General features: G+C 36.8%; 1 protein-coding gene across 6 annotated transcripts in view; it reads left to right on the forward strand.

The window, feature by feature from the left end:
* Ryr2 (ryanodine receptor 2) overlaps window positions 1-27,763 on the forward strand; it is a 659,796-nt gene that overhangs the window by 459,946 nt on the left and 172,087 nt on the right. For all 6 annotated transcript variants that reach the window (XM_063260102.1, XM_063260104.1, XM_063260105.1 and 3 more), the window contains 9 exons: window positions 3,084-3,310; window positions 6,101-6,905; window positions 8,848-9,048; window positions 14,566-14,671; window positions 16,214-16,357; window positions 18,405-18,678; window positions 21,517-21,631; window positions 23,005-23,137; window positions 24,186-24,289. In XM_063260102.1, coding sequence (XP_063116172.1) covers window positions 3,084-3,310; window positions 6,101-6,905; window positions 8,848-9,048; window positions 14,566-14,671; window positions 16,214-16,357; window positions 18,405-18,678; window positions 21,517-21,631; window positions 23,005-23,137; window positions 24,186-24,289 — 2,109 coding nt within the window. The remainder of the gene's footprint in view (window positions 1-3,083; window positions 3,311-6,100; window positions 6,906-8,847; window positions 9,049-14,565; window positions 14,672-16,213; window positions 16,358-18,404; window positions 18,679-21,516; window positions 21,632-23,004; window positions 23,138-24,185; window positions 24,290-27,763) is intronic.

The following is a 27,763-nucleotide window of genomic DNA, read 5'->3' on the forward strand; positions in this document are numbered from 1 at the left end:
AAAATGTCAAGGTGAAGTGATTCCACGTGACCATAACAAAGGATGCCTTCTTTTGAAGATTACTATGTGGACCAAGTCCAGACTGGAAGTCTTGAGTATTACGCTAAGAGTACCCTAGTACATATAGTGATTATTGGAAGTTTGATGAAGGAAACTGAGTATAATGGAACTAATTTTAGAAAAACATGTTTGTAGTCATGTTCCAGCAAGCAAGACTGGAAGAAGGTGGGAATAGATAAGTGTTGAAAGTTTGATACTGTCTGCATCGGAGATAATGGCAAGAGCCAGGAAGGTCACAAAGGAGAGGAAGAGACAATGAAAATATTTTATGGATTTGATAATGAATTGGATGAATAAGGTTCTCTTAGTTAACTGAGTTCAAGTACTGGTGCCGAAGTACTAATTTCTTTTCTTTTATGTTTTGGACTGTTTGGTGGTGATAATGCCACAACTAGAAGAGCTTATTGAAATTTACGAAGACAAATTTAACTTTACAATTTTAAATTTGAGGTGCTACATAAACACAGTAGTTGTTCCAGGACAGTTTAGTAACCTTGGACATGTTTCTTAAAATATATGAGCACAGTTTCTGCTTTGAAAAATGGGGTTCATAGTGTCTGTTCTGTGGAGTTAAAAATAATATAATTAAACATTTCAAGCCATGACTTATACATAGTATCTGATCAACAAATTTCTACGTAATATATGATGCAGATGCATAATGCATACATATACACATGCATATATAATTGTTCTCAAACAAAGAAATATACTGGAGGATCAGATTTCAGCTACCAGGAAGTCATCTTTGAGAGTGAGTGAGATATCCCTGGGAAAATGTAGAAAGAGGGAAGAAAAAGATTGCATGGAAAACCTGATCTTGTGAACTGAGGGAACTGAACCAACTTGAAGTCAGAGAAAGAAACTATGAGGAAAGCAAGAGGAAGACAATAGGAGGCATCTTCCTCTAGCCAGGCAAGGAGAGTTTGAAAATGCGCGGGTGGCAGATGCCACCAAATGACCGCTGCCTGTTGGATTACAGACTCCATGGTTCTTGTTAGCCAGAAGGGCTTTGGTGATATTTCCAGAAGAATTTCTGACAGGAAAGGCATGTTATTTTGAATCCACAATTGAGGGCTGAAGGTGTAGCTCAGTGGTAGAGCATGTTTTCTGCGTGCCCGATGCCCTGGGTCCCACCCCTAGCCTAAAAACAACGATAACACAACAGACTGAACAGAAGAGAAAGACGACAGAAGTGTAAATGACATTTTAGAAGGTGAATCTGAAAAAAATGTGGCAGTGTCTCCAAACCTAACTGGTATATTCTCTTGGCTATTATGGCATGTCTCCCCACATCATCCACCCTGCCTAGCAGGTCCACCCCTCATTTCCTGAGCATCGTGGATCCCACTCTGGCCTCTATCATGCTGTCTTCCTCAGATGTCTCAGGACCGCCAACTGGGTGTTTTGTTCTTCTTTGCCCCACTGCTGATTAGGAAGCAATCAGTGATTCCCTCCACTTTACAAATTATCAGGTCAGATCATCCCACTGTGTAGAGCACTGGAAATGCTGTTTCCCTAAGAATGAAAATCAAGTACCTTATGTTAGTCCTTGAGCCCCTCAAAAGGTGTCCCATCCTGCCAACCCTCTGCCTACCTTTATGGTGCTCCAGCCTCCACTCGATGCTCCATTCCTGGAGGCCAAGTGCTCCCTATACCTGTAGGCCCCTGTCCTGGCCATCTCTTCCGTGTGGAAATGTCTTCCCCACTTAGCCACATAGTGCTTTTCTCTTTGGTGTTTCTTTAAATGTCATATTCTTAGTCGTTCCCATCTGACCACCACTGCCTTGCATTCTGATTCCCGATTCAGAACCCCACCCCCAACATCTCTTAGTATTTAATTTGCTCATTCAGTTTATTCTATATCTTCAGCAAGAAAAATTGAAGCTGTATGAGGGCAGGAATTTTGTTTGTTTTGTTCATTGACATTCTCAGTGACTAAAAGTGCTTGATTTTGTTGTTGTTACTGTGTTCTTTGTTTTGTTGGTAGAAAGGATTAACAAAGGAAATCCACAAATAAGCTGAAGGATAAAACAGACTAGATGATGTAGTAGAACAAAGAAGCTGAAGGATAAAATAGACTAGACGATGTAGCTCTCAAGAGAAGTAGAGATTGGCGATCATGCAGAAACGCCAGATACACATTTTCATATGATCCCAGAGGAGGCTAATAGGAATGATACTAGGATAATGAATGTCCAAATGTGCTTTGAGCAAAGGAGAGAACTCTCTTTCCCTGAGGCCTAAGGAATTAAGACTTGCATACCAGATGTGGAAGAGAAATAAGTTGTGTTGGCTAAAATCAATTCTGATTTTCTGGTTGGCGACTGGGTTTACCTGTTGAGCTGTCCTTTGATATAGTATATTGCTGGTTCCAGGGCACAGTTTAAGGGTGATGAGTATGATAAGGATAGACAATCAGAAAAAGTCAAGAAGATGTGACTGAGTTTGAGAAGTTTGGCCTTGATGGCCAGGTATGGTGGCATATAACTATAGTCCCAGCCTTCTGAGAGGTTGAGGCAGGAGAATCACAAATTCAAGTCTCATGTGGACAGCTTAGTGACTCAGCTTAGTGAGACCCTGCCTCAAAATTTTAAAAAATGAAATGAAAAAATTACCTAGAGATTTAGCTTAATGTGAGGGCCCTGGGTTCAATCCCCAGAACTAAGAAAATAGATTGACACAGAAAGTCTTTATAGGCTTGCTAGGTTTCCCCTGGGTTCAACCTGGCAAAGAAATCTAAAGGGGGCATGGTTATTCTTCCTTTATTGCATTCATATGGGGTATGTGGGAAAAACACATCTCAAAAGCTGTTTACTTGCTCTGAAGTTTTAGGTGTCTCATCCACTTGTCTTTTGAGGAGTATCTTTTTCAACCCAGTTTTTCTGTCATTTCTGATAATGGGTTTTGTTCGAGTTGCATTGTATCTTTCTTCTCCAATGTCTTTCCTTTGTAGGATTTTATCCATTGCTTCAGGAACTCCAACAGATGCTATAAATTCATTCTCTTTCTGCTTTCCCTAGAATGTGATGCCCCTCTCTGCGGGATTGTTCAAGAGTGAGCATAAGAATCCTGTGCCCCAGTGTCCCCCGCGTCTGCATGTGCAGTTCCTGTCACATGTTCTGTGGAGCAGGATGCCCAACCAGTTTCTGAAGGTGGATGTATCGAGGATAAGTGAGCGCCAAGGCTGGCTGGTGCAGTGCCTGGACCCCCTGCAGTTCATGTCCTTGCACATCCCCGAGGAGAACAGGTCAGCCCTTGGCACTCTTCCTGGTCTGATTAGGACACTAGGCAGTAGATCTCAGTCTGAGGGCCCAGGGGTGCTGCTGGAGAGGTGAAATGAGGGCCAAAAAGAATGGTTGGCAGTGGGCTCATTATTGTTCACCATCCAGGTTTAAATCTATTTCTCAGCCAGTGTGTTATTGAAATGAATTGTACTGTAATTGACACGTGACATGTGACAATGTATGATTTCTTCCTTCACTCTTTTTTCTCTTTTTAAAAAATTTTATTTAAAAAGAAAAAAATAAAACAGAAAAGGGTAGAAATAATTTCAAACAAACATACACAATTTCAAAAAACTAAATAGTAAGAAATCCTAGTTGATAAATTATATATTATTCTCTTAGAAATAGTTGTTCAAGTTACCAAAGTAAAGTCTACAAAGTGGACATCCAAACAGCAAGACTGCAAACGGTTCTGTTCAATGACCCGACAAAAATCTTCACTCTTAATTTACTCCAACATGACATGCATTTCACACAGGTTACAACTGCAGTATGACTTAGAACTTGGCAAAAATAATATAATGCAGAGTGGTAAAATATTAGAGATGGAATAATAGGAACCACTTAGTTCAACTCTTCTTGTTATAGACATGAAAAACAGTATAAAATGAGAATGAAAGAAAATTGTGAAAATACTGTATGTGTGCTCTAAGCAGTAGGGATGCCAACATAGGGCACAATACATTCTCAGAGTTAGCTTTGTTTATGGTTTTCCAGTTCTCCCTTTTACTTCTAGTTAAACCGCACAATTGCATCCCAAATACAGAGAAAGTTTTAAGTTTTGGGTCAAGATTCCCCTCTTTAAATACCATAACATATTTAATCACAAATTCAGTGAAAATATAGTATGAAAACAGTGTAAACATAATTGTTCTCATTTTAAGTCCTTAATCTTAATATCACTGTGGGACATGTGCCCTCTTTTATTAGTATATGTTCATGATACGTAATACTTTCATTGTGGGAATTGGTACAAATATATACCTATCACATCTGGCTCCTTTTCACTTCTGCTTCTTTCCCTTTCCTCCTGTATCCCTCTATCCCCTATTCCCTTTCCTGTCTCCACATAATTGATCTCCTGTCTTTTTTTGCTCTTTAAGTGATTTATACTTTGACTTCCTCTTATAAGAAAAATCATGCTATATTTAACTTTCTGTGTCTAATTTATTTCATTTCACATTATGGTCTCAGGGTGCATCTATTTTCCTGTAAATGACTCAAAGTTATCTGTCTTTATGACTGATACACACACACATATACATACATATATATATTTCACATTTTCTTTATTCATCTCTTTGTTGATTGGCATATAGGGGTCTTCCCAGATTTAGCTGTTTTGAGTTTTACTTTTTAGTTTGAAAGAAGGTCTGACTATATTGCTTTGGCTGGTCTTGAACTTGCAATCCCCACCTCAGCCTCCTAAGAAGTGTATTTGTTTATATGGTTGATGTTGTAACTTGATACCTTTACCATTTGGCTTATGCTTTGGGAAACAACTCATCAGTTTCTCAGAAAATTAAACATAAGATTTATCATATGACACAGCAATCCCACTTTCAGGAATATGCCCAAGAGAAAGGAAAACATAACTTGCCCATTAGAAAGTCAACTACTTTCCCTAGGCACTATGACAGGCACAAGAATAGTAGTAAACCAGATATTCACACACATACACACATGCGCACGCGCACACACACACACACACACACACACACACACAATCTGCACATACGTCTGTGCTCTTAGGAAGAAATGATTAAGTCTGAGAACATCTTTCAAGATAATTCTTTTGACTGAGGTTATATCGTGTTTCTACTTTTAATACTATAGTTTCACCCATGAACAATCTGTATAATTAACATAGCTTAGAACACATCACATCTGAAGAAAATATGTACTCTGTGTTAGTTAACTTTTCTGTTGCTGGGACAAAATACCTGACACTTGCACTTTAAAGGAGAAGAGGGTTCAGTCCATGGTTGCCTGGCTCTGCAAACAGACATCGTGGTGGAATGACAAGAGGGAAGAGAACCAGACAAGAAAGGGCCACGGGCCAAATTCCCCAGTCTTGCCTCCAGGACCCACCCAGACATATCTAGAAGTGTGCTTTACTAATTCACTGGGTATCTCTCAAACCGATTAAGTTGACAATCTAGATCAGCTATCATGTGTTCATAAAACTGATTTTCCCTTAGGTACCATCTGGCCATAGGCTTTCACAAAAGTAAAATGACCTGAAGTAAGCATACAGTATGAGCTCCCACTGCGATAGAAATTGAAAGGGCCCTTGGATTTTGCTGGGTAGAAAATGCCCTTTACTGTTTGTTTCATGAGCTGCACATACCTGTGTGGAAAGGTGGGCAGTTGTGGCAGGAGATTTTGGGGACTGTGAAAGATATGTAGGAAGGTGATTTACGCCAGAGATATTAGCACTCTGTTCACCTACTTCTGAGTGGTCAGGCTAAAAGCCCGATCATAGGACAGAGATGAGAACTGATTGCTCCTGAGCAAATCTTTCTGGCTTCTTGAGCCAAGTTGCTTAGTTGTAGAAGGGGATTGGAGATTTGTCAAAGGGCGTGAAAATTCTGAAAGAAAGGTATCCCAGTTTTACATTGCAACTACATGTCAAAAAGAATTATCTAAAACCATGATGGAAGATGGAGGAGGCACATTTTGAAATACATAATTCAGAAAGCGCTGTTGGTCCTTTCCTAATCTTGATGCCACTCCCCTCTCCTATTCCACAGATCTGTTGACATCTTAGAGTTGACAGAGCAAGAGGAATTGCTGAAATTTCACTATCACACCCTCCGGCTGTACTCAGCCGTCTGTGCCCTGGGGAACCACCGTGTGGCCCACGCCCTGTGCAGCCATGTGGATGAACCTCAGCTGCTCTACGCCATTGAGAACAAGTACATGCCTGGCTTGCTGCGCTCTGGCTACTATGACCTGCTGATTGACATCCATCTTAGCTCCTACGCCACTGCCAGGCTCATGATGAACAATGAATTCATTGTCCCCATGACCGAGGAAACCAAGAGCATCACCTTGTTCCCTGATGAGAACAAGAAGCATGGCCTCCCTGGTATTGGCCTCAGTACCTCCCTCAGGCCACGGATGCAGTTTTCTTCCCCCAGCTTTGTAAGCATCAGTAATGAATGTTACCAATACAGTCCTGAGTTCCCATTGGACATCCTCAAGGCCAAGACCATGCAGATGCTGACAGAAGCTGTTAAAGAGGGCAGCCTCCATGCACGGGACCCTGTTGGGGGGACCACAGAGTTCCTGTTTGTGCCTCTCATCAAGCTCTTCTATACCTTGCTAATCATGGGCATCTTTCACAATGAGGACCTGAAACACATTCTGCAGCTGATTGAGCCCAGGGTATTTAAGGAAGCCGCCTGTGTGGAGGAGGAGGGTGATGTGCTGGAGAAAGAGCTCAGTACTGAAGACTCAAAGCTGGAAGGTGCAGGGGAAGAAGATGTCAAAGTTGGGAAGGCCCCCAAGGAAGGCCTGCTCCAGATGAAATTGCCCGAGCCAGTTAAACTGCAGGTAACTGGAAGAAAATGAGCATGAATTTCAGCACTGCTAAGTATTAAAATGTTAAAATTTGCCTGTTTCTGTGTCTGTCTGTCATTCTCTCTCTCTGGGTATGTGGAATACTTCATACAATTAACTTACTCCCTATTCTTATCCCTTCTATGCATTGCAAGTCTCCTTATGCTTCTTCTCTTACTTATGCAAATTTATTTCACTGCATAATGTTGGCATGACTGACATTTAAGGTACTTGGCACCCCTCTTTCTTCCTGTCTTTCCCACCTTAGCATACTTGGTCGCCAGTGCAGGTGACCATTCTTATGTAGCAAAATCCCCTCCCTGGCAGGTTTCTGAGGAATCAAAGATATTGCCTGTCTTTTTGCTCATCAAGATGTATGAAATGTCTTTTCTTCATGCCTCTGTATTTCATTAGAATTGCTGTGAATTTGCATGATTGGCATGAGTTTTGCTCATTCTGTCCATCAGCACTAATAGAAGCGGTAATCTGGCCTGTTCTCTGAGCCAAGAGAAGAAAGTGAATGTGAAACTCACAATCTCTGAGAGAAGTGATGCTAATTTCTGCATTTCCTTTAAAATATCTTATTGCTAACTGCATTAAATACTCTGAAGTAAAAGAGTGAATTACTAGAAGAAAGAATATTTGGACTATAGTTGGAAAGGAGAGGAAAGGCCTCTCAGAGATGGTGACTTCTGAACCTAGGGCAAAGCAGTGGGAAGGGTAGGGTCTCCCACATACAACAGACATGTTGGCAAGGTCTTGGAGCAGGAGAGCCCAGCTGGCTGCTGTGAGGAAAGTGGATAAAAGAAAGAGACAGATGTCTAGTTCACGCTTGTTGGCAGCCTGCCACCAGGCTGGTGCAGACCTGAGAGGGTGGTGATCATGCTGAGTTCTCCATCAAAAGAGATGGAGAAGTGGTGGGCACTGGGCAACTCTAGAGAATGACAGAACATTCTCTCCCACGAGTGGACAAAAATGGTTATGTTATGTTTGGAGACATGCAGAGTTTTAGAGTTGTCTTTAATACCCTTGTGGATTTGTATCATAGTTGTTATTAACTGTATATAAATATTTTCTAAACTTGGCAGGATATGACCTTAGGGACATGTTTCTGTCAACATACCGTGTCAGTGAAAAATCCCTTTGGTTTCCTGTAAGAAAACACTCATCTAGCCAGGCATTGTGGGGGACACCTGTAATCCTAGCTCTCTGAGAGGCTGAGGCATGGATATTGCAAGTTTGAGCTCAACCTGGAAAACTCAACCAGTTAGTGAGACTGTTACAAAGTGAAAGGGACATGGGTGAGGGAGCAACTGCAGCATGAATCTGAGAGCAAAGGCCTTGGAGTCAAAGGGAAAAGGAAAAAGAGGGAGAAAAGAAAAGTGAGAAGGAAGAAAACAGAAACACCCAGCTCACTGGTGAGGAGAATTCTCTCCTTAATTAATTTGCATGCTTACATATAAGGTTTGGAGTTTTAGAATTGGTACAAGAACTCTGATAACATCAGAAACCAGATCTTAGTATCTTTCTACTCTATGATACTCAGCCTGTAGTTTTTCTTCTAAGAGACTTCACCAGATTCCTCCTGTAGGAACCAGATCTTAAAAAGTTACATGTGTTTTGAAAATAAAGGCATTGTAGTCAGTTATCAGCGGTGAGAACTCTTCCCAGAGAACCCTAGGAAACTGTTGCTTATTTGCCATATCACCTGAGGCTCCAGGGGAGGCTCGGAGTGCGTATCCACCAACAGGACATGTACTGGGCATTTAGGCTTAGAAAAATAATACTTATTACCTGGTGCTGAGGACATTGCTGCCACACAGGCTGAGAATACTGTTCTTAAAGGAGAAGAAGAGGCAGCTAAGTGCCAATGATGTTTTGATATGCATTAACTATTAAAAATTTTGTTTCATTTAATTTCATTTTTTATTCTTAGATGTGCCTGTTGCTTCAGTACCTCTGTGACTGCCAAGTCCGGCACCGGATAGAAGCCATTGTAGCCTTTTCAGATGACTTTGTAGCTAAGCTCCAAGACAATCAACGTTTCCGATATAATGAAGTCATGCAAGCCTTAAATATGTCGGCTGCACTCACAGCCAGGAAAACCAAGGAGTTCAGGTCTCCACCCCAAGAGCAGGTATAGGAATGCAAGAAGATTCTTTCTTTTTACTTTGAATTTTAGTTCATCCAGGGTCTGTTGTAAAATTGTATCATAATTATTATTCTCTGCTCTGCTTCAACTGGTCAGGTTGATTCAGACAGTAGTCATAGTTTCACCAAAAAAATTACTTGGTTGTTTTAAACAAAAGAGAAACTCACTGAAATATACTGAAAATACCAGATACATCACAGATGTTTTGAGAAGCTCAGAGTGCCACAGCTTAATGTTCTATAAATAGTAACAGTACTCCCCTACAGATCGGTCTTCTTTGGCTGACAAGGCATTGCCCTTGACATGTCAGAAAGACTGCCAGGTGCTTTCCATTTGATCTCCAAGGAAGAACCAACTGCCTCTACCACTTTGTGTTCTGGAAGGTCAATCACCTTATTTGTGGACAGTTCTCACATTGCCTGCACACCCAGATCTCTTGAGAAGGCAGTAGAACCACCAGAATGTGCCTGAATCAGAGCTAGTCTGAGGTTAAGAATTTTCTGGAATCTGACATGGGATGGGACACAGTGTGGAAAACTAGCAAGATGGAAGGAAATTGAATCAAAGATACAAATCACAAATGTTGTTTTTTATATTTCACTTCATCATTTACCTCTATATCCAAATTAGCTCAGAATGAAAGTGTGTAGGGACACAGTTTATTTTTTACTACCAGAATATAGTTTCTTTGAGGCAAAGGATATGAAATTTTCGGTTGTTTGCTTTTTGGTGTAAGCCATGTTTCCTGAGCAGAGGAGAAGGCTAGTCTCTATTAAACTACTAGTGGGAGACTTCTGCCACTGAGAAGATGAAATGTGTGTGTTCTGTCTTGTTCTTCAAATACACTAAAATCCTGGATGTTACATGTAAAGCTACACAAAGAACTCTGCAAGGTAGAGGGCAGGATGACTGGCTATGGAACCCAGGACTTCAGGATGTAGTGGTGGGATTCCTGGGTTTCCATTTTGCCTCTTCTCTCCTAGACTTGAATATAAAGAAGCCTGCGTCTAGGGAGTGCCAATAGCATATCCAAGAAATCTTAACCAAAGCCTACTGTAACCATGCAGAAGTCCAGGATAGGGACGGCTTAGCAAGATAAAATCTTTTAGGAAACAACTACACTGCTATAACCAAGCTCTGCTTCACCCCCTCTGGCCAAGGCTGCATGAGAACCTCTATGCCTACTCTCATTGGGCTGTAATGGGATATCTCCCAAGGAGAGCTCTGGTTTTATACTCAAGCAGTGGTAACAAGGTCTGCTCCTTCCAAAATATCCGCGGAGGCTGTGGAAGAAGAAAAAGACACCCTGACCCTGTTCAGCAAGAGTATGTCAAAACAGGAGTAACAAGGAACCTGAACTCTATCCCTGCCCAGCATGTGTGACCCTTTCTCTGAATCCTTCCCCTGCCCAGTTGGAGTAGGGCATTCTCCCAATCCTTCTCTATATTTTCTTTTGTGAGCCGTGTCAGAAGAATGTAGCTAAGCCATAAGTGAATAGGATTTTAAAGTTCTGCCATACTGACCAAAATGTTCAGATTTCAATTAAGTCACTTATTATAACAAGAACCAGGATAATGTGAATGAAAAAAAGATAATCAACATTAAGACAACAGAGTTGTTAAAACCATGAAGATACTTTGAAACATCCATCCCAAAAGTGCTCCAAAATGGAGAAAAAAGGAAAAGAAAATCACAGCAAAGAAGCAAAAGATAGAAAGAAGATCCAATGGAAACTTTAGGTCTAAAAATTATAATAACTGGCATTAAAAATTAACTGAATGGGTTTAACCATAGAACAGAACAAGCAGAAGAGAGAATCTGAATTGAGAACAGAATGGTAGAACCACCACCTTCTGAGGAGAAGAGAGAAAATAAACAAATAAATATAGCATCAGTGACCAGCATGAATGAGACAGATTTAATATCTAATATCACATGTGTGATATTAGAGTCACAGGAGGATAGGAAAAAGGCAAAAAAGAAAAAAGAAATGGTTGAAAATTTTACAAATTCACTGGAAGTTGAAATTCACAAATCTAAGTAAATCCCTACCAAAAACATCCAAATCTATAGTAAAATAAACTAAAGTCAAATTTTTGAAAATTAAAGACAAAGGCAAAGTGGGGTTTTCAGAGATCACCATGCCAGCAAGAGATGGACAGCATTCTCACATGCTGAAGATGAATACTTGTCAGCCTGACGTTCGTATTTCATAAAAGTATCCTTTCAGGAACAAAGGGGAAATTAAGATATTTTCAAATGAGGGAGAATTATGAGAGTCCATAGCCAGGTTGCTCTCATAGGAACCCTAAAGAAGTTCTTTAAATAGATGAAAGAAGGATATTTGGAAAATCAGAAAGGAAAAAAAGAATAATAGAAATTTAAAATATAAGTAAATATAATCCCTTTTTCTCTTCTTCTGAGGTATTTTAAATTATCTTTGGTAGTTCAAGCATAGATTATAAATGATAACTGATGTTCTAAATGGATGTATTATCAAATTTTAAGGCAGAAAAAGGATGTAGAAGGAGATAAGGTTTCTATATTCAAATTGGTAAGATATTGATATCAGTAGACTCATAAGATATGTATAAATAAAGTTAATGCCTAGGACAACTACTAAAAATTCTACACAAAGACATACACTTGGAAGTACCATGGATGGATAAAATAGTATTCTAAAAATTATACGAGTAATCCAGGAAATGTCAGCAAAAATAAATCAGAAGAAACAGCAAATAAGATCATGACAGTCTTAAATTATAGCATATTAATAATTGCATAAATGGGGGCTGGGGATTTAGCTCAGCAGCGTAAGAGCGTGCCTTGCAACCAGGCAGTCATGAGCTCGATTCCTGGTACCAGTAAAAATACAATAATAATAATAATAATAATAATAATAATAATAATAATAATTGCATAAATGTAAATGTTTTAGTTTTCTTGCTTCTGAGATAAAAATAAAGGTTTATTTTGGTTCACAGTTTGTGGACGTGTCAGGCAACAGTTAGCTGGCTCCAAGGCAGAGTGGCATGGCAGGAGGGCATCCCAGAGTGGGCGGGAGGCAACAGAAGACAAGCAGCAGCCAGAGAAGGAGCAGCAGCAAGTGATGGATGGCATCAGCCCTCTTTCTGTCCCTTATGTTCTATCCAGGCTCCCCATCCTAATAGCAGGCCATACTCACACCCAGGATGGGACACCCTTAATCCTAGCATTGTGCCATTAATCCCAGTTTTATGTCCTTAATCCTAGTTTCACATACCATAAATCCAACCACCACCAGCAAATCGCACCTATGGCTACCTGAAACTTTAGGGGACATCTACCTGTGAGTCACAGTAGTAAATAACCTCTGTATACCAATTAAAAGACAGAAATTAGCAGAGTAGATTTAAAAGTTCAGTGTAACTAGGTGCTGTCTACAATAAACACACTTCAAATTTAATGAAATGAATAGGTTGAAAAGATGTGAAGGTTGTGAAAAGATGAGAAAGATCTAATACTAAAAAGAAACCAGAGGTGAACATGCCATATGGACTTCAGAACAAAAAAGGCACCGGGCAGGAATATTATGTAATGATAAAGTGTTAGTCTGCCAAGAAAACTATGCAGTAAACAACAGAGCTACAAAAATATGAAGCCAGAATTTTTAGAACTGAAAAGGCAAGTAAATCCACAACTATACTGCAGACTTTAATATCCCTCTCAATAATTGAAAGAACAGCTAGATAGAAAAACCAGCCATCACATCACTCATCACATTATCACTTAACAGAACCTGTGAATATCTGTAGAATAATCCATCCAACAACAGACAGTACACTCTTCTCATTGAAACACTTGCAAAGATGGATATGCAAACACTTGCATACCCAAAAGTATAACAGTCCCCCCTGCAATTTCTTAGAATTGAAAAGATACAGAATATTTTTTTTCTAATCATGTTAGAATGATATTAGAAATCAAGGGCAAAAGATTTCAGAAAGATCTATTAATTCTTACGAACTTAACGATAGAGTTGCCAATAATCTATTCAAGGAGGAAGTCTCAAGGGAAACAAAAAAAATATATCAAGCTAAAAGAAAATAGATGTATCCCATGTGAAGATCTATGACTTACCTACAGAAGTCCTGAGATGGAAATTTATGGCAGTAAATGAGGACCTTTAAAGTGAGGCATTTAAAATGAAGAAAACAGATCAGTAACCTAAGCTGCCACTCAGAAATTTAAATTACAAAGAGCAAAACATACATAAAACAAGCAGAACAAAGGAACTAGTGTGGGCAAAAGTAGAAATCAGTGAAAGTGGAAAACAAGGCCAAGAGAGAATAAATCAACTCAAAATCTGATTATTTTAAAAAGATTAGTAAAGTGAACAAACTTCTAAAAAGACTGACAAAGAAAAAGAGAGAAGACACGAATTATACCTAATGGAAGGAAATGGGAAATCACTAAAGACTACAGACAGCAAAAGATTACATGGAATTTTCTTTGTTACTGTGTGTGTGTGTGTGTGTGTGTGTGTGTGCATGTGTGTGCATACACAGACAAGTAGATGATACGATTCGTAATTAACTTGATTTAATCTATATAGTGATACATATATCAGAACATTGTACCATATGTATGTATGTCAAGTAAATCTTTTTTAAAAAATGGATTATATGAGAATGTATGTATACTGTTTTATTTTTAAAATAGTTTTAAAATGACAAAATTACAGAGATGGAAAATAGATTAGAGGTTGTCAGGGGCTAAGAACGAGAGAGAGATGATAAGATGATGTGGTCATAAAAGGATCACAAGAAAGACCCTTGAGGCAATGGAAGCACTTGTCTTTTGTTTTGGCTGTACCAATACCCTGATTGTGATATTGTACTGTAATACAATAAATATTGTTTATTATGGCAAAATACTTTATTGTCTCTGTGGGAGGTTGAAAAGGAATATACTACCATTGGAGAACTAGGTAAAACGAATGAAAGATTTCTGTACTGTTATTCTGTTCTGTACTATTATTTCTAATAGTAGCATATAAATCTGTAATAATTGCAAAATAAAACATAGCAAAAATATAAAAAATTAAAACATTTCTTAAATATGTTATAGCATTCATTTATAAATTTAATCTAAGTGTTCCTGATGCTAAAAAACATGGAAAAAGTATCTTACAACTTTATTGAACCATTAATATTACTAGTAGATCTCTTAAAGATTCCAAAAGTATGCAAGAGTCTAACATATAGTAGAATTCAGAAAAAGGGCTCAAAATTGTGTGACTGGTTTGTATCCTGATAGGTTTTGGATGATCTGGCTTATTTTACGATACAATTGTATTTTGTGATAAAACAATAAATATGATATGTCATTTATTGCACAATAATTTGTGAACACTTGAAAACTGATTTTGAACAACTTTAGTTTTATTTTTTCTGTATAATTGTTGAAATTGCCTTTCTTTTATCTCTTGATCTTCCTCTATTTTGCTTTTCCTATTTTCAGATCAATATGCTTCTCAATTTTAAGGATGATAAAAGTGAATGTCCTTGTCCTGAAGAAATTCGTGACCAACTGCTAGATTTCCATGAAGATTTGATGACACATTGTGGTAAGATCTCCTTGATTTACAAGTATTACTAAACGTCCATTTTTAATCTATATGTAAGAATACAAAACTTACTACATATGTGAATGTATCTCGTTAGACTGTGTTAGAATCTCTGTGCATCAGAACTTGGTTAGAAGTTCATATAAGAATGTTTTATATAACAAAATGTGTGGCAGTTCATGAGGGCCAGAGATGCCATAAGACCAAGCTGAAAATGAGTGAAATTCTCTCTCTTTTCTCTCTTCCTTCCATTGAAAGTGAAGGAGTTGGAGTAAGAGGGACATGTAGTTGGGTGGTTACGGAAGGGAAATTGCATCTTATATTGCTTTAGTCACTGGCTGTAAATTTTCCATTTCACAAAATTAGCAGGTCCTAGAGATCTGCCATATAACATATGCCTACAGTTAATAAAACTGTGTTGTGCACTTACAATTTGGTTAAAAAGGTAAACTTCATGTTCTTGCAATAACAGCAACAATAAAACAAGAGAAATGAAGCACAAGGCAACTTTCAGGTGATGGAATTACATCTATTGCTTGTAGTAGTTTAATGAATATATGAATATATCCAAACTACTAAATTACATATATTGAATATGTAAAGTTTTTATCTATTGATTATACCCCAATAAAACTTCTTAAAATGAAAGCAAGAAATTTGATTAGAAACAATTGTATCTGAACTGATTGAAGGACCATATTTTAGGATTGGTGTAGGAAATCTAGGATATGTCCTTTGAAATTAATGAGTGCCTAAGGAAATCTTACATTATTTTATGTCTTTAGCCCAAATTGACTAAGACAAATCTCTTTTTCTTTTTAAAGAATTTTCAAAATAGAATTGATGATATGTTCTGAATATATAGTTCTTTATTCCTTTATGAAATGGTATAAACACGGTCATTCAATGAAAGAAAATGAGTCATTGTTCACACACACACACAACCGGTGGAATTGTGTTTCTTATTTTAAATGCGGAGATAAATGTATTCATTATGTACTGAAGATCCAGTGACTATCTTAATTTATACCACATACTGAAATACGTGATACTGACATTCACTTAGAATTATTAGCATAGATATAAAGCATTCCTGCTTTAGGGTACTTACTTGTGCCTTTTTTTTTTTGTCTCTCAAGTTATAAAAATACAATTGTCATTTTTGGTCAGAAGAGAAATTAGAAGCTGGGCATGAGTGATGTGGTGGAGTGATTAGGAAGAGCAGGACTGTGGGTTCACATGGATGGCATCCAAAGTTAGAAAAGCCTAAAGGATCAGCCCAAAAAGCATGATTGATATTTGCTGTTAAGAGTCTTTGATCTTTTCTCAGGCCATAATTTATCCTTGTTGTTGACAGCTCTAAACTTATAGGCACAGGAGAAAAAGAGGCTAAATCTCAATTGAGTGGTTAACTCAAATGTTGTCACATGTTTTAGACACTGCTTGAAGCTATAAATGGAAAAATTTGCAAAGCCTGAAATTTATTCCCCAAATATGTATTTTTCAAATAAATACTCATTTTCTCTACTTTTTTCATGCTAGGCATTGAGCTGGATGAAGATGGGTCTCTGGATGGAAATAGTGACTTAACAATCAGAGGACGCCTGCTGTCATTGGTGGAAAAGGTGACATATCTGAAGAAGAAGCAGTCAGAAAAGCCAGTTGCAAGTGATGCCAAGAAGTCCTGTAAGCATAAGAGTGATCCTGGCAGAGTAATATGACCACACCATTTACTAATGAGTGCATGTTCCACTTACATTTACTCTTGAGTAAAAATCATACTGAGTTTTTTTTAGTGAAAATGAGTATCACACTCCAAAAAGGCAGTGAAATAATGGCATTTACAACTTTCAAGAGTCAAAATCTTGATTTCATTCATGTAGCTCCCAGAAGTAGCCAACAGTGACATACTGTATTTACAGGTCCAGGGTGACAGGTAGCAGCAGGACATAGATGGATGGCCTCCAAAAGAAGTAAACTAGATGTTTGATCAGATACTCTCCAGAGACAGTTTAAGGGGAGAAATGTTGCTTTCATGTGTAAATACTGTATTTGCAGTTGATTTTCAGGTGACTGGGTCAAGTTAAACCTTTCTTTTAAAAGCTAAATCATATATTGGCTATGAAAGGTTTCCCTTTTTGGGTTCATCCTTATCCTGTGCATTGTGATTGAAAACTATAGTAAATCTTTAAATGAAAAAATTATTACAGTAAAGCCACATTGCCATTAACCTCCCTCTAAATACTCCTGCAATCTTTAGAAAATTCAATAATAAAGTATAAGCACTGCTTCCAAGTGTCAGCCAATGGAAAAGCAGGCTCATAAAAACATTGTGGTATGTTCTCATCTACCTTATTCATGAGACCTAGCACTGTGCAACTTCTGACTCTTCTTCAACATTAAAATGACCATTAAAGATAAATATTTTGAAAGTGAATATTACCTTAAAAGGCAAATTGAGCGTTTTGTGGTAGCCATAGAAGTGCAACTAAAGCCATTCATGAAAGAAGTCTTCTAGAACTGCTCCAGACAGTAGCAAGAACAATGGAATAAGTGTGTTCAAAATGAGAAGGAGTATTTTGAGAAAGATTAATAGCAATATATCTTTATTATAGTAACTGTAAATTTAAACATTCCCCCCATATTTTCGGATCACACCGCATATTTAACTATGAATGAAGGATGCTACTCTGCTAGGAACCAAATAAGCTCCCTTGGCTGTGGATCTCCTGGGAATTACAGTTATCCTGTTGGAGGAACCAAGAATCTTTTAGGGATCCACTTTTTTACTTCACTTTTAAGTCTCCTGATTTTATTATGCAGTACTGGCTTATTAAAGGCTTTTTCTGAAGGAAAGTATTAAATTCACTAAAAATTTTAATAACTCTCAGTGCAAAACTTTTATTCATGCAATTGCTTATAAATTTGTTCTTCACAGTCACAACCAAATTTGAGTCAGGTCATTTTGAAATTATAGTTGAAAGACTTTTATTAATCATATTTTGTTGTTAGCATATTAATGATCTTATAAAAATTATAGCATGATTGTGAGACCTATGAAATATACAATGGCATAGTGCCTTACTAGGTATATGAATCAGTGTCACATTGACTTCATTTAAATTGGGTAATTTTGCTATTTGCATTGAGATATTTGGAAGTGTTGCCTGTGACATTTGGAAATAATCTTGTGTTTATGAAGTAACTTCTTACTTTAATATATCTTCACAAATCCTTCTGAAGACATTTTTAGTGACAATGCAATTCAAATAAATATATGTAGTTAGTCTTGCAAATGACCAAACTAAAAATCAGCAGCTACAAAACCACATACCTTTTTGAAATCTATAAGGATATTGATGTTAGATTTTCTGGAAAGAAAACTATGGAACCAAAGTTAGAGTAACTTATATTGTCATACTGTGAATTACTTATGGGCTGCCAACAGTAATTTTGAAAAAGAAGTTGTAACTTTAAAAGAGCATATTTGATGCTAAGAATACCTTTTAAGAAATGTTTTTGTATTTTTATCCTTGGATGACATAATCTTTACTGAAATAAGATACCATCGAAATGAAACTTATCTTTTTCAAAAACCATTCCTAACTTTTTCAATTTGGGCACAAATAGAGATACTTCTTTGGAGGCTATGATGTATGAACTTGATATGTCGAGCTGAAGTGTCTTTTCTTCCTGTTTTCCCTTGTTGTCTATGCCCATGATATCACTACAGCCAGTCTCCAGCAGCTGATTTCTGAGACCATGGTCCGGTGGGCGCAGGAGTCCATCATTGAGGACCCTGAGTTGGTGAGGGCCATGTTTGTGTTGCTACATCGGCAGTATGATGGCATTGGGGGCCTGGTTCGGGCACTGCCGAAGACCTATACCATCAATGGTGTCTCTGTAGAAGACACCATCAACCTGCTGGCCTCCCTCGGTCAGATCCGTTCTCTGCTGAGTGTAAGGATGGGCAAGGAAGAAGAGAAGCTTATGATTCGTGGATTAGGGTAAATTATTTAACTATGTGCTTTGTCTTAGAAATTTTTTCTAAGTTTTATACAATTAATACTTCAGTTGGTGCTCTATACTGCACATACACAATCTGGATTATATGATCATTATATTGTCACTGTTTTTCTAGAGATTATATTTTTCAGCTCAGAGAGTTAGTAACAGCATCTACTTTTTCAGCTAGAAGCTAAGGTAATATGGCATATAGCAATTAGCTTAGAGTTTTTCTGATTCCTCAGTAATATGGAGTTATACATGAAACTTAATAAAAACACATTAAAAACTGTGAGGGGTTGAGGGAAAACACTTAACCTCAGAAAATAATAAAGAAACTTGTCTTCATATACTGGGCCTTTGGATAAAGGAAGAAGGGGAATACTTTTGAGTATCTAAAAACATCTGTTTCACATGGATTTGGTGGTTTAAATTTTTACCCTGTTTTCAGAAATGAGGGAAAAATAAGTAATATTTTCTTTTAAAGTTATCTTTGAAAGAACTTTAAAATTTGGGGCTGTGAAAATAGGAGTAGTTGACATAATTACAGAAATTCAAAGTATACAGATTAAGCTATATGATGAGGAAAATGCCTAAAGATGGACTAATCTAGAATGGAGAACATTAAAAATGGTTAAAAAGAGAACTATTCAGGAATAAAAGAAATTCTAGTGTAATTAAAGATCAGGCAAGAAGAGACAATAAAGGTGATGCATGAATAAGATAGATCATAAAGGAATAATAAACTGGATCAAAGAAACCTGTAGTTGGTTCTTTGAGTAAAACTAATGAAGCAGAATAAAGCAAGTTTTTTGACTAAACTATACTGAAAGTATAAAGCAATTGCACCAAGCCACAGATTGTATAGTGTCATTTAAGCACATACTTTAATCAGCTTTCCCACTGGTGGATTTAAATACCAGACACCCACAATTTCAAGGAAGAAATAGTTTATTTAGCTCATGGCTTCAGAGGTTTCAGTTCATAGTAACTGGTTCCAGTGTAGAAACATCAGGGTGAAAGCGCACAGCAGAGCAAAACTGCTTAGTTTATGGAGACCTGGAAGCGAACCAGGAGAACAGTGAACGAGAGAGAAGGGGCAAGGATCGTATGTGTTACCCAAGGTTACCACCCCATAAGCCACCCAGATACACCTAGAAGTATGCTCTACTAACTTCCTAGTGCTTCCTAAGCCATTAAAATGGAAACAATCAAACATAGCTCCTCAGTACTTTTCAAAAATCAGAAAACAGTATATGCTATGGGCCTATTTAGTATCCAAATTCATGAAAATAGACTGGAAGAGTATACTTCAAATTCATGAAATGGTTACACACTAATAATAATGTGTTTAATAGGACAAACAGGGAAAGCAGAAAAAAAGCATAGATTTTTTATATCTCCAAATGCAAAAATTAAGATCTTTATCATTGTATGAGCATGGACCTAATATGAATAGTTATATTTAAATCTTCCCTAAGGGAGCCTCTTATAAGATGTTATCATCATTACATAGATGAAAGCCTTCCTATAGAGAGATGAATTTCTTTCTTAAATAGACATAGAAACAATCATATGTGTCTTTAACAAAAAATTGTTTATTACTGATAAAATTCAAAGTGATATGAAATAAAATCCTACTCTTGTAATATTAGAAGTATTTCACATAAAGGACAAACCTGGTAAATGATAACTGTACTACTTGGCAGTATAATTATAAATCTACCTAAAATAACTAAAATTTATTAGATGACTAAATGAACAGGTGAGTGGTTCAGTGAAGGAGATCATATTTGAAAAAGCTTGTTTTCTTGCAATAAAGTGTTTTATACAAAAGGCTCTCGCATTGGTTTGATTATGATATAAAACAGCAAAGCTTTTCATTTAAAATAAGTGAAACTTATTACTGAGCATTAAGATTCTTAGACTTTGACACATACCCTGCAGTAATGTTTAATGCAATAATAATGACAATATGAATCATTTTAGGTATTTTCAGCTGCTGTTTCTTTAAATTGAATGTTTTTTTAATGAGCTGGGTTACTTGTGCCTGAACTTCATAAGCATTCAGTTTCTCCTGGAGAATATACATTCTTTCAAGCAGTTCACTGAAATGATAACATGAACATAGCAAAAAATATCACTAATGTAATTTTACATGCAGATATTGAAGGTAGTACTAAAATTTGTGTAATTAGGTAGAAAGTATAACTCAGTGAAGCACGCTTGTCTAGCATACATAAAACCTTGACTTTAATCCCTAGCATTGCAAACACAGCAAAAAGAATATGGAAAAGCCAGAAGTACTTAAACATCAAGAATTTACATATAGCCAGGCATGGTGGTTCATCCCTATAATCCCAGCACTCTAGGAACCTGGGCAATTCAGTGACCTTGTCTAGAAAAATAGAAAGACAGACTGGCTGTAGATACAGGTCAGGGAGAAAACCCTGTGTTCAATCTCCAGCACAAACCAAAAAGGAAAAAAGAAAATAATTCATATATAAATGTCATGTTAATACTGATTATTATCTCTAAACCAAAGAAGGTTGAATACATGGTTAGATTAGGAAAATATATTTCATGTGATAATGTTTACATATTTGGAACATTTTTTATCATTGGAAAGAGTATGTAAATTGTATACAACTTTGGTAAAGTATCAATATTTTTGTAAAAATTCAGTTGCAGTCATTGACATTTGTGGCTCAACTATGACCACTCTTACTTTTCCATACACAAGTTATTACTAAAAGACTTAACAGGATCCCAGATAAATGTTTATTTAACTTTTTCTCTGAATTTCATGCCTCCCCCACTTTCTCCATTGACCTTTCTAGGGACATCATGAATAACAAAGTGTTTTACCAGCACCCTAATCTCATGAGAGCACTTGGGATGCACGAGACCGTGATGGAGGTCATGGTGAATGTCCTTGGAGGTGGAGAGTCCAAGGTAAAAGAGAGTCTTTGATTTCTGAGATACTATTCAGTGTAACCTCTTGAGTATGTGGATTGCAGAGAGCTCATTAACAAGGGTTTCTTAAATCCCTTTTAGAGAACTGCTTTTAAAGAACATCACTTTTGAGATGAGAGTTGGATGTGCTCCTAGTCATTTCCTTGATGGTGATAAAAGTTTCTACTTAATTCTGTGTAATTTGCTTTCCCTTGAATTATTATCAGTTAGGTGCTATTTAGGAACTTTCAAAGATAATGCTACTGTAATTTATTTTGAATTATAAGTTGAGTCCTAACACATCCCAAGACCATGACACAGGCATGTGCTTGAGACTTAGCTATTGTTTATGGATCAAACAGAAGTTGACTTCACTAAATTTCTGAACCATTCAGAACTCAGCAGTGATGCTCTGAAATATATCTGTTGTAAGATTCTACAGTGAACTTTTAAACTTTGTTTTAAAACAAAGTCTTTGAAAATGAAATTGATCAAATCATAATAACATGAATCAGTATAATTTCATAACTTCTAATGTACAAAATGCATTTCTCTATTTTAAATTTTAAGATGTATTTCTCACATTATGGAACTAAGTCCATATTTCTCATCATCAGGCTGTCTACCAGTTAGAAAAACTTGAAAAGATATTCATAATATATTCTATTAAAGAAGGACTCAAGAGAGTATCAGGGTAAAATGTAGGTATGGTCCACGAGGAGCCTTTCTAGTTAGGGGGCTAAGTATACAAGCTGTGTGCTAGTCATGGAGGCCTTGGATCCTGGAATCTCATTACTATCTCCACCACCACTACCACCACCACCACCACCACCACCACCATCGTCATCATCATCATCGTCATCATGATCATCATCTTGAAAGGCATACCATGTTACAGAGCTCCAAGTACTGAACTGTGAATATCTCAGAAATTATCTTATTGTATCCTTTCCTCTTCTTACTTAAAAGTATTATCATTCATATTAACCCCATATTACACAATCAAAGACTATATAATTTCCCAAGGAAGCACAGCTAATAGTAGTAGTCAGGACTCATAACCGAGTATGCCTGATCTCTAAACAAGGCTGTTGCTCTCTTTGAGTTTAGGGCTGTAGCTTACAGCCTTACAGCTTACAGTTGTGCATACAGCCTGCTGATGTTAATGAGGCTTCTGAGTTAGTCGCCAGACTTGATGTGCAGTGACTCAAGACTTAAGATGGGTCAGTCTGCACCTTTGAAGGTCTTCAATATCTGAGGTTCGGCAGACATGGGCATATATGATTATATAATGTGATTGAGACCTCAGTGTCTAAACTAAGGTAAATAATGATCATTTGCTTTCAATAACTACCTAAATGCTTTTTACATAGGAAATCACCTTTCCCAAGATGGTGGCCAACTGTTGCCGTTTTCTCTGTTACTTTTGTCGTATAAGTAGGCAGAATCAAAAAGCTATGTTTGATCATCTGAGTTATTTATTGGAAAACAGTAGTGTTGGTCTTGGTAAGTAAACATAGCTTCTGTTTAACTTTTAAAATAAAGTACATATTACACTTTAAAATTAAATTTCATGTTAAAAATAAGCAAAGGTTTTAACAGATTTTTCTCTAAAGAATATATCTGTGGCCAACAGGTATATGGAAAATATTTAGCATCACTAAAGAACATTGAAGCTATAATAAGATTTCTTCACAGTTGTTAGAATTACTGTCATAAAAATGGGATGATAAAGATGAGTACCATTGCACACTGTTGTTTCCACAACAGTGGATTAGTACAACCAACCAACCATCTAGATTACTACAACCAACATGAAAAACAGTGAGGAGGTTCTTTAAAAGTTAATAAACTGCCACATGATCATACAGTTTCACTTATGGGTACTCTTCCAAAAGAAGTGAAATCATTATGCTGAACAGATACCTGCAGTCACATATTCATTGCAACATTATTAATAATACCAACCTCAGTTTGCATCAGTAGAGGATTAGATAAAGAAAACATGGTCTACAAGCACATTGTAATACTTTAGAATGATGGACATCTTGTGAGTTGTGACAGTGGATGAGTTGATGGACATTACATTAAGTGAAAAAAGCCAAGCACAGAAAGGTAAATGCCAAAGGAACTCACTTAAAAGTTGATCCCACAGAAATGCAGGCTAGAATAGGGCCTGAGTAGAAGGAACTAGGAAAATGTTGAAGTACACAAAATTTTACTTAGTAACAGTGTATTATATTCTTAAAAATTAAAGAATAGATTTTAAGTGTTCTCACCACAAAAATTGTTAAGTGGTTGAAGTCATGCATATGTTGATTAGTCCAATTGAGTCATCCCATACTGATAACATATTTCAGAACATGTTGCACAGAATAAATATATGTACATTTTATTTATTAAAATAACTTTTTAAAATTTAAGCTTAAAATGATTTATAGTAGTGCGATATGTGTAGTATGTAGAAATTAATTTTTAAAACACTGCACCTGTCTATATGGAGTTCATAGTTACAGCACAATCTAGGTTTGATTCCCATATTTGTCTGAATCAGCCTCACCAGCTATGAGAGGTTCAACACCGCTGGATGTAGCGGCAGCTTCCGTGATGGACAATAATGAACTAGCCCTGGCTTTGCGTGAGCCTGACCTAGAAAAGGTGAGTTGTGCTCTGGCCCCGGGTGTCTATCTGGGCAGTGCTTTCTCATAGTTCTTTCTTGGGGTAATTTTAATATAAAAACTATAGTATTAAAATTGTACTACATTATTACACTGTAATTTAATATGTATTGTAACTATATAATTCTATTGTATATTATTATGAATACCATGAGGTTTTAGATATGTTATCTCTTTTGATCACTAGCATTTTCTGTGAAATATTAGTCAACTTACTGTAATTGTGTGCTTAGGTATTTTTATCTTTTAATGATATTTGCTAGCACTTTTGTTTTAGTCACACAGTTTCAATTTCCTAATAAATTGTTTTAATATCTCTGACATACATTTTAAATCATAACTTCATTTATGTATCTCTGCACAATATATCAGTTATAGTCCTAGGGTGTACAATCTGAGCACATATGGCCATATGTATATTGTCTAGCATGTAGAGACTTTCCCCATAGTGTAGTTGCCACAACATTCCAAGTGATTACCTGATGCTTCCCTTCTTGCCCTAAAGCAGTAATGGTGAACTTATGACAAGTGTGTTATTTTTCTTTTGAAACTAAAGATATTAAAATGTAAATTAGTTTTCTGAACTAAAACCTCAGTACTGTATTCACATTTAATTGCAGTGTCCACACTTGACAATAAATAAGTGGGTTTTGGGTTGCAGTTTGGGCACTCCTCTCTGAAAGATTCGCCATCACTGCTCTAGAGTCTGTTCTCACCTTTAATGTCATCTCTTTGCCCTGGACTTTCTGTGTTGCTCCCAGTAGAAACCCAAGATGTTATAATATCCTTGCCCCCAAAATCTTATGATTCTTTCCCTGATAGCCTTCCAGTCTTGACCCCACATCACCTTCTTGTTCAGCTCCTCCATGTCCTGAACTTAAAGGTGAAACTCTGTCCTCCTTCCTTAACCATTTTGTATTCCCTTTAATGATTTACTTACCACAGTTGAAAATACATTTGTATGTATTATGCATATTTTAAAATTTTCATATTATATAACTATTTACATTTAAGGTATATATACACACATATACAGTCTTGCATCATTTAACAAAAACATATTCTGAGAAATGCACAGTCAGGGAATGTTTTGTTGTTGTGCAAACACTGTAAACAGCGTGTGCTTACATATACTAAAACAGCTACAGCATCAATGGGAGATGTTCTGTTCGGGGTCCATGGTCAGGCATGTGGTCATTGCCTGAAGCACTGTGCAGTGAATAACTGTAGTTCGTAGTTTTTTAAATTCAAATCATTGAGTTTGGAGTGTTTTTTTGCACTGTTAACGGCTTTTTCCAGTCTTAGAGAGCAGTGTTAGGACTGATGCTTTGTGTGTGATTGCTGCCTCAGCATCTCTCAAACTCCTCCTAAATCCTCCTTGCATACCACACCAGGCTCAGGAAGCCTTGTATCTCTGATCTGCCACCGAAGACTTTCTCCATTTATCATCTAAAATCTTTCCATTGGCACACTCATTTCAATGACTAATTTGAAGAATCTTTTAACCTCAAGTGTAGAGGAGGAAAAGGAGCAATTGAAACCCTCATAAACTACTGGGGTGAATAATAGAAGTCAATTTGAAAAGCACTTTGACATTTATCAGTCATTAAACACACAGCTACCATGAACTGTATGTCTAGACTTCTCAGTTCCTACCTAGCAATTTACTCAATAAAGAAAAAAATATATATCTGTCTTGGTTACTTTTCTCTCATTGCTGGGACAAAATACTTGGCACCCCAAATGAAGGAAGGAAAGATTTATTTAGCTTACAGTTTTTGGTAGCTTCAGTCCATAATCAGCTGGCTGCAAGACAGGGTGGTGTGGTACCTGGGTAACAATTCAAGGCAGCTGCAAGCAAAAGCAGCCAGAACAAAACCGGGAACAAGCCTCTTTCCTCCTTTGTATTGTACACAGGCCACCCCCTACCTCCAGGGTGAGTGTAGCATTCACTAAATCTTTGTGCCCTCCTCTTGCACAGGATGAGGATATTTACAAAGTAAGGATCCTGGCTCCCTGCTGAGTTTCTCAGTTAAACTTCTAAACTTCTTAAGTTGACATAATATATCAACCATAACAAGGTGCATGCACAAAACTTGGACGTGAATGTTTTTTAGCCATTTTCTTCATTATTGTAAAAACTGCAAGCAACTGAAGTGTCAATGACTGTATGAATTACCAAAGTCATACAGTGGTATGTCATATACAGTGCAGTGTCATTAGGCAATAAAAGAGAATTAAGTACTGACATGCTACAGTGTAAATGACTCTTAAAATCAGTTTGCTAAGTGAAAGAAGTCAGATACAGAAAGATACATACTTTAAAATTAAATGTATAAATGTTGCAGAAAATCAGAGCTAGTTTATAACAAGAGTAGGTAGTTTGTGGTTCAATGTGTAGGGAAGGGACTCAAAGAACACAGTAACCTTTGAGGATTGATGGGAATCTGCTACCTCTTGATTGTGGCTGTTTTTGTGGATGCAGACAACTTTGAAAGCTCACTGAATTTATACTTTAAACAGATGACTTACCTGTACATCATTCATACCTTGATATTGTTATTAGTTTTTAGCTGTGTATTTCTTTTTAAAAGTAATTTATCTTACCTAGATGTAATTCAATTTGTTTGATAGATTTATCTTAGCAGACTATTACCATTGAGAATAACTCCTTTTGGGATTTCTTGTAAAGCTGAATCTTTCATGAAATATTATAGAGGACCAGCATTCATACTGAACAAAATATTTTAAATGGGGAAGATACACAGAAACTTTTAATGTGCTAATTTCAACCATATTGGAAAGTAGTTAGTATTTTAGATTGAGTATTTTTTATTAAAAAATCTTGGAACCAAAAATGTTATACATTTCAAAATGCTTTATGGATTGTTTATGTATGCATAATGATATATCTTGGAGATGAGACTCAATTCTAAACACATTATATCCATAGCCTGAAGATAATATTGTATAGTATTTTAATGCATCTACATTTGGTGGGAGCCAGGATCCTTACTTTGTAAATATCCTCATTCTGTGCACAGCCCATCCTGTGAGGTCAGGTGTAAAATTTTCCACCTGTGGCATCTTGTGGACACTCAAACAATTTCAGATTTTGGAACATTTTGGATTTTGCATTTTTGAGTTAGAAAATGCTTGGCCTTTATCACAAATTTTTTAGCACATGTCTGCAGTATACAATATTTACATTATATAGCATTAGTGTACATAACATAGTATATCCTAATTCCTTTATCCATCCCCTTTTCTTCTTTTCCTCTCTCTGCTAGACTGTGGCTCTAAAAACCTAGGTAACTTACTTGAAATGATGACTCTAGTGAGTCATGTTAGTCTGATTTGAATCCAGAATATTTGCCTCTAAATTTAGGCTTTCTGTATTTCTCTGTATGTCTTTTCATACCCACTGCCCCATTAAGTGAATGAGTCATTTTGA

Source organism: Cavia porcellus, unplaced genomic scaffold (assembly GCF_034190915.1).
Source record: "Cavia porcellus strain 051 isolate PalLab524CR breed Dunkin Hartley unplaced genomic scaffold, mCavPor4.1 scaffold_13, whole genome shotgun sequence".
Lineage (NCBI taxonomy): Eukaryota > Metazoa > Chordata > Mammalia > Rodentia > Caviidae > Cavia > Cavia porcellus.